Source organism: Lolium perenne, chromosome 6 (assembly GCF_019359855.2).
Source record: "Lolium perenne isolate Kyuss_39 chromosome 6, Kyuss_2.0, whole genome shotgun sequence".
In the NCBI taxonomy this organism is placed as follows: Eukaryota; Viridiplantae; Streptophyta; class Magnoliopsida; order Poales; family Poaceae; genus Lolium; species Lolium perenne.
In genome coordinates, this window is record NC_067249.2 from 75,898,791 (window position 1) to 75,914,891 (window position 16,101).

A 16,101-nucleotide genomic window follows, 5' to 3' on the forward strand; every position below is an offset into this window, starting at 1 on the left:
ACATAGCAAAATCTAGTCGCATCATCAATCAATGTCATGAAATATCTCTTTCCACCTTTTGTCAACACACCATTCATCTCGCATAGATCAGAATGTATGAGTTCTAGAGGTGCCAAGTTTCTCTTCTTGGCCGCCTTGTGAGGCTTCCGAGGTTGCTTAGATTGCACACAACTATGGCACTTAGAACCTTTGGCAATGGTGAAATTCGGAATTAAACTTAAACTGGATAGCCGAGACATTAAACCAAAATTAATGTGACATAAACGAGAATGCCAAACACTGGTATCATCACTAACATTGCCACAGATATGGTTCACTGACTTATTACTGAAATCAGAAAGCGAAAAGCGGAACAAGCCTCCGCACTCATAGCCTTTACCAATAAATTGTCCAAACTTGGAAACAACTACTTTATTCGACTCTAAAACAACCTTAAACCCATCTCTGCATAGAACGGAGCCGCTAACGAGATTCTTGTTCATAGTAGGGACATGCTGCACGTTCCTCAGCTGCACGATCTTCCCCGAAGTGAACTTCAGATCTACCGTGCCAACACCACGAACAGAAGCATGTGACCCATTCCCCATCAAGACGGAAGAATCCCGGGCGACCTGGTAAGAAGTGAACATGGATATGTCAGCACACACATGAACATTAGCACCTGTATCAATCCACCAACATGGAGATTGAAATACCGAAAGAACAGTAAAGAGATTACCGTACCCATCAGCATTGCTAGCGGTCACCGTGTTGACTTGCCTCGCCTTTTTCTTGCGGTCTGTCCTCTCTGGACAATCCTTAGAAAAGTGGTCAGTCTCTCCACATGTAAAGCAGCTCAGATCTGCTTTGTTTATCATCTTCTTCTTCTTGAAGGTTGTAGTCTTCATAGGCTTATTGAAGGAGGGCTTGTTATTCCCTTTGTTCTTGATGTAGGGTTTCTTCTGCACCATGTTGGCGCTAGATTGACCCTCTCCTTTCTCAGTATTATCCTTAGCCCGAGCTTTCTCCTCAACATCAAGAGACGCTATCAGATTTTCAACTGATATCTCCTGTCTCTTGTGTTTGAGAGTTGTGGCAAAGTTCCTCCATGAAGGGGGCAACTTAGCGATGATGCATCCAGCCACAAACTTGTCAGGTAAGGCACACTTAAGAAGTTCAAGCTCTTTCGCAATGCACTGTATCTCATGAGCTTGTTCGACTACAGAACGGTTGTTTATCATCCTGATGTCATGGAAGCTCTCCATGATGTACAGTTCACTGCCTGCATCGGTTGCACCGAATTTAGCATTCAGTGCATCCCAGAGCTCTTTACCGTCAGTTATGTGCATGTACACATCACACAGACGATCAGCAAGAATACTCAGAACGCATCCGACGAAGAGAGTATTGTTTTTCTTGAACTTGTTCTGATCTTGGTCAGATATAGTTCCTTCAGGTAAACCATCACTAACTTCGAACACTTTCAGATGAGTAAGCCAGAGCGTGGCCTTAACCTGCCACCTCTTAAAGTGCACACCGGTAAACTTATCCGGCCTTAGTGCATCAGCAAAACCAGCCATTGTTAACTCAGGAAATTGCCAACAATTAGGTTTTTGGATTGTTGGATAATTAGGCACAATTTCCATGATTAATTCCAGAATATAAAACATGATGGCAGCAACTAGTAACATGTGAAACTCAAACATACTAGATGCAGTGATCAACATGAACAGTAGCAGAGCAAACAGTACAACATCCATCGCTAAACAGATCGAGATATGTCGCACGTACCGATCTGGTGGAGGTGGCGGTGGAGGTGTAGCAGATGATGTCGCGGCAGTAACGTTGTTGATGACAACGTTGTTGACGGCGGGGACGACGGGTCGAAGTAGACGACGTTGAAGACGACGGTAGGAAGCACCGCCCGACTTGGACGGAAGGCGACCCGTGATGAAGAGCTTGAGCAGTCGCGCAGAGCGCTTCCCAAAAACCTAATTCGCCCTCTCCCGTACAGGATCGCAAGGACGAGCGGTTCCGGAGACCTGCTCTCCCGTTCGCCGATGCACGTCGGCGCGCGGGATGGAGTAGGCTACGATGGCGGCGCAAGCAGAGAGAGGTGGAAACCCTAACTCGTGTGTTAGATGTGATTCTGCGGTAGCCGGGCAGGAGATTATATAGGCTCAGAAAACCCTAGGCAACGTGGGTCACGCCCACGTCGCACGAACGTTTTGAGTCGGTTACAGATAGCCCACGATCCGGGAGCGACCCGAACCGACTAACTGCGACGCGTCCGTCTAGGACTCTGTTCGTTTTCCTGAGCTGCAAAAAGTAAGGAAAGTCTCGGCTCAATCCACTCACCACGAGCGCGGCGCGCGCGTCGTGACGTGTCGAGTCGAGTCGAGTCGAGTCGAGCGAGCGAGGAGGAGGAGCGCGCGCGTGTAGCACTCATTTTCTCACTCACTTACTAGTGGTGGAACAACCCACCTTATAAAGTGGTCTAACTTCCTCCCAACTTTCCATGTGGGACTAAACTTCCTACCTCTTGCCACTCCCTAGTGAGCTGCCACCAACTTGGGCTCAAACTCACAAGGCTTCCACAATGTGGGCTTTGAGATTTATAGGAAAATCTGAAATCTAGTATGGGCCATTAAGTGTAGGCCCAATATTTCAACAAGAGCATCTCTAGCAGAGTCCGAACTCGCGGCCGAAACCGTAAAATTCCGGTGAGAATAGGGGTTCGGGCCGAAACTGGGCTAGAACGGAGCCCGAACTCGCGGTCTGGCCCGTATAACGAGTTTGGGCCCCGAGAAATCGAGCGGTCGCCCCGTATTAAAAGGGTTCGCGGAGGGGAGTTCGGTTTCCAAACCCTACTCCCCTCCGCCGTTCCACTCCCTCCGCCGCCGCCAAGCCCCTTTTCCAGCGAGCAATCCAGCAGAGCCTAGGCACCGATCCACCCTCCGCGTTGGCGCGATGGCGTCCCGTGGCGGCTCCCAAGGCCGTGGTGCCGGATTGGGTGGTGGCAACTCGCCGCCGCGTCCGCCCGTGTTCCACACCGAGGCGGAGCGGCACAAATGGAACCGGTCGGAGGGCGCGTGCAAGCGCAGCGCCCGCCGGTGGACGAACTGGGGGCTCACGCCCCCAGGGAAGCTCGCCAGATACGACAACACCGACGAGGGCTCCTCGTTCGGCCAGTCGCCGCGCACCGCGGCTCCCCGTCGCGGACAACAGCGACGAGGAGGACCTCGTCCCCGCGCGGTCGCCCACCATCTCCGCCAGGGCTACGTCCATGACAACGACGAGGAGGAGGCCATCCTCGCGCAGACCAAGGCCGTCAGCGAGGCGGAGGCCCACGCTCGCTTTCGCCGGGAGGAGGCGGACGCCGTCCGCCAGGTGCGAGAATACGAGGCGGCCCGCCGCGAGGCCCACGTCCGCCGCGTGAAGCTCGAAATAGTCGAGCTTGACGCCGACGACGCGTGAAGCTACTCCACGACAGCGCCGACGCCGTCTGCCGCCGACACGCTGCGCCACCACCGGCACCACCGCGCGCATAAGCCACTAATTTAGGCTGCATTTTGCTTATCTAAGTAGCGCTTGCCGGTGTACAAGTATTATAGCTTTAATTTCTCGAACTATGTAAGTTTTGATGCTCAATTGGAGCATCAAATTCATCTCGAACTATAATTATCGCCTAATTTACCCGTGGCATTTCAAATTCCATTTTTGAGTTCCATTTTTACGGTTTCTAATCTGTGGCAACGGTTTTCCGGCCCGTAAACACGAGTTCGGTGAACTGAACTCGCATTTTCCAGTTCACGTGTTTAGGAGCTCTACTAGAGATGCTCTTAGCTGATATAGAATGAAAACAATCGTTGTGGTCCCTTCCATGAAAAGAGGCATGACATGAGCAGCATATTTAATTGTCCCACCTAGAACTTTTTCCCCCTTCATTCCTTCAAAGCTTATTTTCTTGTCAAATCATCTAACCCTATCACAAATATAGTATAGACGTAGACGCTGATAAATACGTATATACACTTACTCATATGAACGCATGGCGTACACACAACCTATCTTTGTGAGCATTTTTTAGAGATTGAGTTCAAGAAAACTTAATTCGATGAAAATATCACCTCTTACTGAAAAATATTTCACCTTTACAAGATACTAGTGTCAAATCTAATAGTATTTAATTTTGGTAGGCTGAAAGTATCACTGTTTTTTAACCATTCAATTATATGTGATTCTCTATTTTGAAAAGTTTGTAGATCCACCACGAAGAGCAACTAAGAAAAGTTGAACTGTGGTTCCTCTTAAATTTAGCAGGGAAATAAATTATGGTAAGCAGATTTTCCACGTAGCACGCACGCTGTACCAAACCAAACATGTACAGTGCAGAACCATGGTCCATGGAGTCGTGTCCTTCCATCCAGAGAGCCCGAAGCCATACGTGGCGCATCGACGAAGCCGTGGCATGCACACCTTTCATTCCAGCTTTGTTTTTTGGCGGGGTAACCACTCCATCATAATGAGACCAATACGTGCATGCACACGTACACCTGCATCTCCAACTGGAACCACTATAAATAACCAACCCAACTTTATCTTCTCTGCATCGCAAGTCGCAACAACTCGATATATACAGAGCCACTTTTCATCTGCGCAGTCAAGACTGAAATTTGAAGAGCGTATTGGTAGCATGGAGTACCAGGGGCAGCACGGGCACGAAACCAACAAGGTGGAGGAGTACGGCAAGCCGGTGGCCGGGCACGGCGGCGTCACCGGAGGCCCCACGGGAACACACGGCGCTGCGGCCGGTGCCGCTGGCGGGCAGCTCCAGCCGATGAAGGACGACCACAAGACCGACGGCGTCCTGCGCCGCTCCGGCAGCTCCAGCTCCAGCTCGGTACGTTAATTCTGCTTCACTCTCTCAGAGTCTCTCCATATACGTACCGTCGATCTTAACTTGTGCTTGTGCTGTTGAATCATCATCTTGACTCTTGTGATATATATATGTAGTCCGAGGACGATGGAGTGGGCGGGAGGAGGAAGAAGGGGATGAAGGAGAAGATCAAGGAGAAGCTCCCCGGAGGCGGCCACAAAGACACTGCCGAGCAGCAGCAGCAGACGGCGGTGGCCGGGGAGTACGCCGGTACGCACGGTGCGGAGGCCACCGGAGAGAAGAAGGGCGTCATGGAGAAGATCAAGGAGAAGCTCCCCGGCGGCGGGACGCACTGAGCTGTATCTGCTCCAAGCCTTCGTGTTGGACTACGTCAGAGCTCAGCAGCATGCGTGTGTTGCAAAATAAGATCCCCGCGAGGGGTGTGTGTTCGTGATCCTGAAATGATCGGCGTCAGCGATATGTGTTTCGTTTTTGTGAACCGATGTATGTGTATGCGTGTATAGTACTCCGTATGTATCAATCTGCCCTCCCTGGACGTTTGATAACAAAAGGAAGAAGGAAAAGAATGTCAAAGCTCGGATTGATAGAGCCGTTGCTTCCAACTCATGGATGTCTCTGTACCCAGATGCCATCCTATCCCACATCTGCTCCACCAGATCTGACCATTTGCCTCTGGTGTTGGACTGTGAGAAGCCGGCGCAATCGACCAGGATAAATAAACCAATGCGGTATGAGAAGATGTGGGAGAGAGACCCGTCCTTGACGAAGGCTATCTCTGATGCCTGGATGAGCTGCCCTCCTAGCTCTTCTCACTCCCCTCTCCAGACACTTGCTAACAAGATCTCTATCACAGGAAACCATCTCAAAGAGTGGAGTTTTAATATTTTTGGCAGTGTCAGTAAAGAGATTAGAAACAAAAGAAAGAAGCTGGAAAAACTTTGGAATAAAATGAAATCAGAAGAGCGAGACAGAGAAGTGCACAAGATTTCCACTGAACTTGACGAGCTTTTACAAAGGGAAGAAGTCATGTGGAAACAACGATCTCGGATAACCTGGCTTAGAGAGGGAGATAGAAATACCAACTTCTTCCACCGCAAAGCAAATTGGAGGCAATCAAAGAACACTATCAAGAGAATCAAAGGACTCAATGGGAACTGGGCTGATGACCCAGACGAAATCAAGAACATGGCCACTGCTTTCTTTAAAAACCTGTACTCAAAGGATATGGAGGTCGAGCCAGACGAGCTGCTCCAGCAGGTCCATGAAACCATTACTGAAGACATGAATAGCTATCTCTGCTCCGATTTCACTGATAGAGAGATAAGTGACGCTCTTTTCCAGATTGGGCCCCTTAAAGCCCCTGGACCTGATGGCATGCCTGGGCGTTTCTTTCAAAGAAATTGGTCCCTTATGAAGGAAGAGGTAATTGCGGCTGTCAAAGAGTTCTTCAATACGGCCACCTTGCCAATTGGTATAAATGATACTATCATCGTGTTGATTCCCAAGGGCCCAAACCCAGAATCACTCTCTGACTTCAGACCCATTAGCTTGTGTAACGTTATCTACAAAGTGATCTCCAAATGCATGGTAAACAGACTGAGGCCTATGCTAGATGAGCTCATTTCTGAATCTCAAAGTGCCTTCATCCCGGGGAGGATGATCTCGGATAATGCGGCTGTTGCTTTTGAGTGTTTCCACAAGATTCAGAAAAGCAAAAATCCCAGAAATACGCACTGCGCGTACAAGCTCGACCTGTCTAAGGCATATGACCGAGTAGACTGGAATTTCCTTGAGAAAATGCTTCAGAAGCTCGGTTTCTGTACAAAATGGACAAATTGGATCATGGCCTGTGTTCGCTCGGTACGCTTTTCAGTCAGAATTAATGGCCACACTCTCGAGCCGTTCACCCCCACTTGTGGCCTACGCCAAGGAGACCCCTTAAGCCCTTACCTCTTCCTCTTCGTGGGAGAGGCCCTAACTAGTATCCTCAAGAAGAACTGCAGAGACGGATGCATCACCCCCATCAAGGTTGCTCGTGGTGCACCCGGGGTATCCAACCTGTTATTCGCCGACGACAGCCTTCTCTTCTTCAAAGCTACTGCTGAGGAGGCTAGGGCCGTTGACAGCTGCCTGAAATTATTTCAGCGTGGCACGGGTCAACGACTGAGCCCTAACAAGTGTTCCATCTTGTTCACTGATGTTTGTCTAGAAGCGACTCAGGCTGTGATAAAAGGAATTCTCTGTGTGTCGACCGCCACTTTTGAGGAAAAGTACTTAGGTTTCCCAACCCCGGAAGGGAGAATGAAGGATGGAAGTTTCCAACCCATCATGGCGAGATTTGGTAAGAGGCTCACAAGCTGGGATGAGAGACTTATGTCCCATGCTGCGAAAGATACTTTGATCAAATCCGTAGCTCAAGCCCTTCCCTCCCACATTATGAGCATCTTCAAGCTTTCCATTGGTTTCTGTGAGCAATATGAGAGATTGATTAGGGAGTTTTGGTGGGGCGACGACAAGAACCAGAGAAGGGTGCATTGGACAACCTGGGATAACCTGACAAAACCCAAACATAATGGTGGTATGGGTTTTAGAGATATGCACCTGTTCAATCAAGCCATTCTGGCTAGATTTGCCTGGAGACTGTTACAGAAACCAGACTGCCTCTGTGCCAGGGTGCTGAAGGCCAAATACTTCCCCCATGGGAACCTGCTTGATACGGTGTTTGCCACTGATCCTTCACCAGTCTGGAGAGGCATTGAGTTTGGCATAGAACTGCTCAAACAAGGCATCATCAAACGAATCGGAGACGGCAGATCCACCCAATTCGTGCGTGATCAATGGCTCCCCAGAGAAAGTGGGATGAAAATCTCGGCACTGAGAAAGAACACAAGGAAAAGATGGGTGAACCAGCTCATTCATGAAGAGACTAACACATGGAACACTGATATTCTTCGAGAGCTGTTCTATGATCATGATGTACAAACGATCACGAGCATCGAGCTCCCCAACTCTCCGCAACCTGACAGATTCGCGTGGCACCTCGAAAAGAACGGCCTGTTCACGGTACGTAGTGCCTATAGGCTGGCGTTTAACCTGAAGCACCAGCATAGAGACAATGCCACCAGCAGCTCTAGCACTGTCGGCAACAGACCCATTTGGAAGGCCATCTGGTCAGCCAAAGTTCAACCAAAAATCAGGGTTTTCGGATGGCGAGTGGCTACAGACACTCTTCCAACAAAAAATAACAAATGCAGAAGGACTTTGGAAATCAATGATCGCTGTTCAATCTGCGGCAGCAGTACTGAGAATGCTCACCATGCAACTGTCCTCTGCACTAAAGCTGTAGCTCTCAGGCATGAAATGAGAAAGAAGTGGAAGATCCCAAGCGAAAAGTTGTTCAGGTTCACAGGCGAGGACTGGCTACAACTTTTGCTCGGCCAGCTTGACGACATCACTGCTGCTAGGGTGCTTCTAATCCTCTGGCGCTCCTGGCATCTTAGGAACGATATCATCCACCATAAGGGCAAAGAAACGATTGAAAGATCAGTCGCCTTTCTGATGGCCTACGACCGTTCTGGTGCCCAAAGCCAGCGGGAGGCGGAGAACAGTGATACAAACGCTACCACCGTTCATCCTACATCCACGGCCGCGGATGCTCTCCACGCCGTAAGGCCTGATAACCATGGCTGGTCCCCTCCCCCGTCCGGTTGGGTTAAGCTAAACACGGACGCCTCATTCATTGGTCGCACAAAACCTGGAGGCGCTGGTGCGGTGGTGAGAGACAGTAATGGAAGGGTTTTGTTGGCTGCATGTACTCCGTTACCTAGATGTGCCGATGCGGAAGACGCTGAAGCAAAAGCGGCTCTTTTGGGAGTCAAACTCATCCAAGGAATGGGCTATGAGAGGGTTATCCTGGAACTGGACTGTCTGGCCGTGTCCAAAGCCCTACGCAGCGCTGGGACTGACAGATCTCGCCAATGGGCGATCTACGACGAAGCAAAGAGGCTACTGACGAACCTGCAAGAATACAATATCCAGAATGTCAAAAGAGAATGCAATGGGGTTGCAGATGCTCTAGCAAGCCTTGCAAGGTCTGCTGGGAGTTGCATCTGGACGGGTCTTTTACCTGATCCTATAGAATATATTGTAATCAAGGAAACCCCTGTAAACCCCTCCACCTCAATTATATAACAGGCCTCTTTCTCTCAAAAAAAAAAAAATCTGCCCTCCACTAAAAGAATACTCATGTGTGTTTTGTAAGTATGCATGGGACGCATAGATACTCTGTGTCTCTGCTCCATGGTTTGGCTGTGATTTACGGACGTTTGTTGGAATATCTAGCGAAAAGTGCTTTGGTTCCTGAGCTCCAGTGCTCTGCTATTTAAAAAATTAAAAAATATATTTACATGCTATTTAAAAATCTGAAAATAATTCTGGCGATTGTCATCTCACAATCATCCAAAATTCCAACACAACTAATTTTTATTATGTGCTTGATAAAAATGATAAAATCTGATATGTTCTTACGATTTGAAAATAACTATTTAGATCTACAATTTATTATTTTTGTGTAGCTTAGAGTATAAAATATTTGAAATTGATTTTTTGCACATGTGTTGCCATGCTCTGGTCAATGGAGTCTCCCACAAATCTACTGAGGGTATGAAACACGAGAGGAATCGAAGGAGGAGTTCAACCAATTCTTGGCTGATAAGGCAACTAACTATTTAAGGTATGGTTGTTCAAGCACTCCCTACTCAAGGTATGTCTCTTCAAGCTATGCACGTTCAAGCAATGTCTCATCATTAGGCTAGGCAGACTATGTTTAGAGGTTTTATCCTCGTGATCCTCCTGGTGGTGATCGCAAAGTTGGTGTTCTTTTGATACATCGCCAAAGTTTAAATGAGGTCACCATTAGCACACTTAACTGGTTAACCAAACACCCTTCTTTTCCATTAGCCTCTCACTAAATCAAATTTGCAGGCAACCATGCAGCCAACTCCTATGTAGGCAACCAAGCAAAATAAACATCACTTTTGGACTGTTTCTTCCCAGTCATGTGTCCTTGCCTGCCCGGGAGAAGAAAAAAATAGGGCAACCAGTCATGCCTCCCTACCCGCCCGGAAGACAAGGTTCACCTATTTTTTTAATGTAATTTCAATGCACGCATTTGGAATTATCTGCAACAAAAAGAAGTTTTGGCAAACCTTTTTTCATGGAGGTTTTGATCACAGCTTATTAAAATATTTGGCTACTAAGAAATGGGATTTTTTTGCCAAGAGAGAACCACTTTTGGGAAGTGGAAGGCTAAGTTTGTGCCTGACATGTTGATGGCGTGTGCTCGTCGTACGCAGACACTCTGTTGGGGAACCCCGAGAGGAAGGTGTGATGAGCACAACATCAAGTTTTGCCTTAGTACGAAACCAAGGTTTAATCGAGCAGTAGGAGAAAGACGTGACTTCTGAGGGTGTTGTTGGCTGACTAGTGGCAGGGCGCACTACCGGCGTCAGCAACAACGTGGAACGAGCATACAACACAACCAAAGTACTTTGCCCCAACTTACAGTGAGATTGTCAATCTCGCCGGTTTGCTGGAAAAAAAAAGGATTAGACATATCGAATGGAAATAGATGTTTGCAGAAAGTAAACAGAACAGGATTGCAGTTGAATTTATCAGTAAAGGAAATAGGACCGGGGTCCACAGTTCACTGTGTCTCTCCATAAAGAAAATAGCATGTTGGGTTAATAAATTACATATGGGCAATTGACAGAGCATCGACCATACATAACAAGATGATTACTTTGAGATTTGGTATTGGGCATTAGAACATAATACATAGACCGTAATCCAACTGCGTCTATGACTAATAATCCACCTTCAGGTTAGCGTCCGCACCCCTTCCAGTATAAAGTTGCAAGCAACAGACTATCGCATTATGCAATGTGTGTAAAGTAAACAATAGAATTACCCTCGGATAAAACATTGTTGTTTTCTCCCTAGTAGTAACAACTACAATCTTAGAAGTTATAAAGTCACTCTCCCAGAAAATTAGAGGTGTGAACCTACTATCGAGCATAAATACTTCCTCTTGGAGTCACAAGTATCCACTTGGCCAGAGTTTCTATTAGCAACGGAGAGCATGCATGATCACAAATAACATATGACATGAATATATAATCAATCTCAACATAGTATTCAATATTCATCGGATCCCAGCAAACCAAACATATATGATTACATAAAGATGATCTTGATCATGTAGGGTAGCTCACAAGATCGATACATGAAGCACAAAGTGGAGAAGACAACCATCTAGCTACTGCTATGGATCCATAGTTCAGGGATGAACTACTCACGCATCACTTCGGAGGCGGACATGGCAATGTAGATGCCTCCGGCGATGATTTCCCCCCTCCGGCAGGGTGCCGAGAAGAGCTTCTGAACCCCCCGAGATGGGTTTTGCGATGGCGGCCGCGACGGAACTTTTCGTGGATGGAGGCTCGGGTATCCAGGGTTTTTCCGAGAAGATGTATAAATAGGCGGAGGATTTAGCTTGGTGGGGCGCCTGGTGGGCCCAGACCACCCCTAGGCGCGGGCTAGGTCCAGGCCGCACCTAGGGTAGGTCTGGCCGACCTGCTGCACCTCTTCGACCCTCCTTCGGATTTCGTCTTCATTTCGGTAAAATATTGACTTCGGCTTTTCTTTCATCCAATTTCGAGAATATTTCCTGTACAACTTTTCTGAAATACAAAAACAGCAGAAAAGATGGAACTAGCACTATGGCATCTTGTTAATTGGTTAGTACCGGAAATCATGTAAAGTGCAATGAAGTGTAAACAAAACACATATGAATTGGTGTAAAACAAGCATGAAGCATCAAAAATTATAGATACGTTTGAGACGTATCACATATCTTCTTACGGTATCGGATAACCACAAGTACAAGGAGGCTTTGCTGATTTGGATTGATGGTCTACCTTAGGCTTTAGTTTAGTTATGTTTTCTTCTAGTTTTTCTACATATTTTGGTTTCCTGTATAGCTGTTGGTTTATGAAATAAAATTTTGCTGTGAGATTTGCCTCACAGTTCATGGTTAAAAAACAATTAATCGCGCCCATAAATGTGCCATGTGGCGGAGTCAGAACATTAATCCTCTGTAGTCATGTCAAAATTGTGTAGTCAAATACATATATTTGTATAAGTTTTTAGTTAATTTTATCACACTTCAAGCTTGTATTGCCAAAGAACTGTGTAGTCAAATGACTACACAGTGGCTCTGCCACTACTGCCGTCTACATTTATGTTGTGTATTGTGACATTTTATTTCACTGTTTAGAACACATAGGGTGTGTTTGGATGGGAGCCCGAGGCTGCCATGCCAAATAATTGGCGTTAACCATGTGCTTGGTCATGGTTTGGATTAGAACCCATTATTTGGCTGGTTTGGATTAGAACCCATTATTTGGCGAGCCAATGCTAGCTTCAGCTTTGCAGTACTAATTTACGCCAACGCATTGGCAAATGGCAAGTCATGGGCGGCGCCAATATTTTGGCTGCCCTTGCATTAGCGGGGCTATCCAAGGCAAAAAAAAACCAAGCAGACCCATAGTGGTGACAGCATGGCTCGTCCTTACTACTTCCTCATAATTTGCAAATCAAATATAGCAAACTTTGACCGCATATATCAATTATACTACTACGAAGATCTACTAATACCATACGCATATCTTACGAAAATATATTTCATGGTAATTTTAAAAATATTAGTTTTTATTAGATATATCTATAATTTTATTGATGTATACATGATTGAATTTTACAAAGTTTAACTTTAACCAAAACTTTATATACAACTATTTTAGGCGCCGGAGGAAGTGGTAGAGCATCTGAAAAGAGCAAGAATCACAGTCACTTCGGACTTCATCTAGTCCTCGGGACAAGGCGAGCACGGAGCGGATGTTTCATGACGGTGGTGAAATCCAGCTCCTCGGTCATGTCCACCTCCTCCTCGTCCGCCGGCGGCAGCCACTCCAGCTCCCTCACGAGGCTGCCCACGAAGTACTCCACGTGCAGCAGGCCGAGCGTGTAGCCGGGGCACATCCTGCGTCCGGCGCCGAAGGGCATCATCTTGATCTCCCTGCTCCCCGTCAGGTCCACGCCGTGCCCCTCGCCCCCTTCCAAGAACCGCTCCGGCCGGAACTCCCTCGCCGCCGTCCACGCCGCCTCGTTGCGCCCGAAGTCGGCCACCAGGAAGTTCACCTCCGCGCCCTTGGGCACCGCGTGGCCGCCCACCTCGGCGCCGTCGCTCTGCACGCTGTGCGGGAGGAGGAAGTGCGCCGGCGGGTGCAGACGGAGCCCCTCCAGCACCACGGCCTTCAGGTACGGCGTCGCCTGCGGGTCCTCCAGCTCCGGCCTTGCTTTCACCTCCTCGTACACCTTGGCCTGTATGTCGGGGCGGTTCACCAGCTCCGCCAAGATCCACTCTAGCGAGGTGACCGCCGTGTCGGTGCCGCCGTTCAGGAACTCGGAGCAGAGGCTGACCGCCTCGCCGTCCGTGAGCGGGCGGCCGCCTTCCTCGGCCACGCGCAGCGCCAAGAGGGAGTCGGCGTAGCACGGAGGGTCAGCGCCGTCTCGACTGTCTCGCTCTCGCCTGGCGCGGATCAGCGGGAGGAAGATCTCGTCCTGCCTCCGGCGCACGGCCACGTACCCCTCCCACCGCCGCCGGAAGAGCCTCTTGGTGAGCGCCGGGAAGAAGGAGAAGATGGGGAAGCTGGTGATGGAGCGGAGGATCCGCAGCTGCAGCTCCTGGACCTCGTCCTGCGTCTCCGGGGCGAGCCTCGCGCCGAGGCTCATGTGCACGAGCAGCTCGAACATGGCGCGCTGGAAGGCCGGCCTCACGGCGACGCCGCCGTCGCGCCCGCGGAGGAGGTCACGGACGAGGGAGTCTTGAACGCGCCGCCTCGCCGGTGCGTAGAGCGCGACGCGGGCCGGGTGCAGGGCCTCGGAGGCGAGGTTGCGGCGGACCATGCGCCAGTAGGCGCCGTAGGGCGAGGTGCTGATGTCGCGGCCGCCGGTGGTGAAGAGCAGCCCGGGCTCGCCCAGCGGCGGGCGGTCGGCGAACGTGGAGCCGCCCTGGACGAGCACGCGGTGCGCTATGCGGCGGTCGGAGACGAAGACGAGCGTGCGGGCGAGGCGGACGGAGACGACGGGCCCGTAGCGCGCGTGCAGGTCGCGGAGGAGCGGGCCGAGGTGGAAGACGGATCGCCGGAGCGCCAGGAACCGGGCCACGAAGAGCAGCGCCGGCGGGCCGGGCGGGAGCGCGTTCTTCTGGCCACCGTGACGGCCGTGCAGCAGCAAGAACAGGACTGAGGCAGCCAGAGCGAGCAAGAGGGCGATGAGCAGGGGAGAGGATGGGTAGAGCTCCATTGTTCCGGCTCTCTGTTCCGAGTTCTGACCGTGACCGACCGAGCTCCACAGTTTAAAGCTACTACTAGCCTACTACAAAACCGTGACCGAGTTCATGGTTTAGAATGGACTTTTTTCCATAACATAATGTAGGATAACGTCCAGATTAAACGAGTACTAATCTATACTGGTTCCTATTTCCTTCTCGTCGCATTCAGACTTACTAGGAGTAGCATGATACTTTGGACTTTGCTAACAAATCAGGTACCCAAAAATGGAGGTAGACAGGTAGTGGACTTATCGATCAAGAACTCAAGATGCCAACCAAGATGATCGGATAACATACATTTTTTTATATTTCTTCCAACCGGGTTAGCGAGGTGCTACTACAGCGACATTATCCTATCCTGACAACTTTGTTGAGTTTACTTGATGCATTGAGCCATAGGCTGCTGCAAGAGGGAATCAATTCCAGGCTTGCTGATTAGGCAGCCATAGATCATTTATCTTTGGCGGAAGTGAAATCGGGTTGTTGGATAATGAGATAATCATAAATTTTCATCCACTCTTGGCACCATGGCGTACTCCAAAGAGAGATGTTACCTTGAGTAATTTGATAGTATGAGTGGGTTTAAACAATAGTCAGAATATAGAACATTGATAACAGAGGCCCAAAAATTAGACTTGGGGATATTTGAATTTGGTCGCCATCTGGAGGAGTCATTAAAGTATTTAGCTTTGAGAATTTTGTGGAGAAAATCGTCTGAATTTTGAGCTATGCGCCAAACAACCATGAGAATTAGTCCTTGGTTGACAACTTGGAAGTTCCGGATGCCTAAACCGCCTTATTTTTTTGGAGTACAAATATCCTTCCATGCCCTTAAGCACAAAGCTTTGCTTGTTTATAATTTCTCACACCTTTCCACCGGAAAGTTCTAATAATGGCATTAAGTTTAGAAATGATTATTTTTGAGAACAAGATATTAGACATGTAGTAGACAGGAAGGGATGCAAAGACATATTGATACGGATATGAAGGCCGAGTTAAAGCCCAATTTCAGGACTCCACCTAGCTAGTTATCTTATTTTATGTATTTTATCTTTCTGGTCATACGTGGGTCAATTAGGATTTTTAATAAGATTGAGTTAGTTTTGGGTTGGGCTTGTCCAAACCAAATTAGGAAGGCCCGCTAGGGTTGGCCGGCCACCACCCCCCTCATATAAGGGCTGGTGCGGCTAGGGTTAGGAAGGAGAACGAGTTTAAGTTTAGTCTAAACGCTATCGCGTGTGTGTGCTTGGTGAAGCATCCCTCCGGGAACGACGCCGCCGTTTATCTAATAAAGTTGTTGCGGAGGTTCTTGTGTTCATCAAGGATTATCGTAGATTGGTTTGAGGCGTGGTGATCTCCATCACGTTGCTTGCTGGATTTATCCTCTACTTCAGGTTGCGTTTCACGCGTGAATGGGAGTAGCTACTACCAGGTTGTCTCGCTGTGAAAGATCGGGCAAACACCCGAGAGCATTAGGTTGGGATCCTCATATCATGTGGTATCGGATTTTCTGGGTTGCTCATAGTGAGGTTTTGTTGATCGATCTCGCTAGATCAGTTTGCATCGGAGGAGTTTCTGCTCAAGGTTGAAGGAGGTTGACTTGGAGGAAGGTTTTGTGTTGTTGAGGCGCAGTTTTTCTACCGTCTAGGGCTGTTACTGCTGGCAAAATCGAGAATTTCTGTGTTTGGTGTCGTGAAGATGATGCAACAATTCCGTCAGGCGGCCGACGCCACGACCCGGCAGACCGGCTCTACCATCGGCCGGGTCG

General features: G+C 48.8%; 3 protein-coding genes across 3 annotated transcripts; 2 read left to right on the top strand and 1 right to left on the bottom strand.

Moving 5' to 3' along the window:
* Positions 1–4,573: 4,573 nt before the first annotated feature.
* Positions 4,574–5,409, top strand: LOC127307721 (dehydrin DHN1). The gene is made up of 2 exons (XM_051338482.2): positions 4,574–4,882; positions 4,996–5,409. The coding sequence occupies exons 1-2, from the start codon at positions 4,676–4,678 to the stop codon at positions 5,212–5,214; spliced, it is 426 nt and encodes a 141-aa protein (XP_051194442.1). The 5' UTR covers positions 4,574–4,675; the 3' UTR covers positions 5,215–5,409.
* A 79-nt stretch (positions 5,410–5,488) lies between these two features.
* On the top strand, positions 5,489–9,070 carry LOC139832432 (uncharacterized). Its single transcript, XM_071822194.1, has one exon. It carries the CDS (start codon positions 5,489–5,491, stop codon positions 9,068–9,070), a length of 3,582 nt encoding a protein of 1,193 aa, XP_071678295.1.
* A 3,561-nt stretch (positions 9,071–12,631) lies between these two features.
* Positions 12,632–14,449, bottom strand: LOC127307722 (cytochrome P450 89A2). Its single transcript, XM_051338483.2, has one exon. It carries the CDS (start codon positions 14,303–14,305, stop codon positions 12,800–12,802), a length of 1,506 nt encoding a protein of 501 aa, XP_051194443.1. The 5' UTR covers positions 14,306–14,449; the 3' UTR covers positions 12,632–12,799.
* Between the last annotated feature and the right edge of the window lie 1,652 nt (positions 14,450–16,101).

What these genes read in the sequence shown, in the direction of transcription:
- LOC127307721 (XM_051338482.2), top strand. Translation starts at nt 4,676, where the DNA reads ATGGAGTACCAGGGGCAGCACGGGCACGAAACCAACAAGGTGGAGGAG. An exon ending in GCAGCTCCAGCTCCAGCTCG is followed by an intron (nt 4,883 to 4,995) that starts GTACGTTAATTC and finishes ATATATATGTAG; the next exon opens with TCCGAGGACGATGGAGTGGG.
- LOC139832432 (XM_071822194.1), top strand. Translation starts at nt 5,489, where the DNA reads ATGTCTCTGTACCCAGATGCCATCCTATCCCACATCTGCTCCACCAGA.
- LOC127307722 (XM_051338483.2), bottom strand. Translation starts at nt 14,305, where the DNA reads ATGGAGCTCTACCCATCCTCTCCCCTGCTCATCGCCCTCTTGCTCGCT.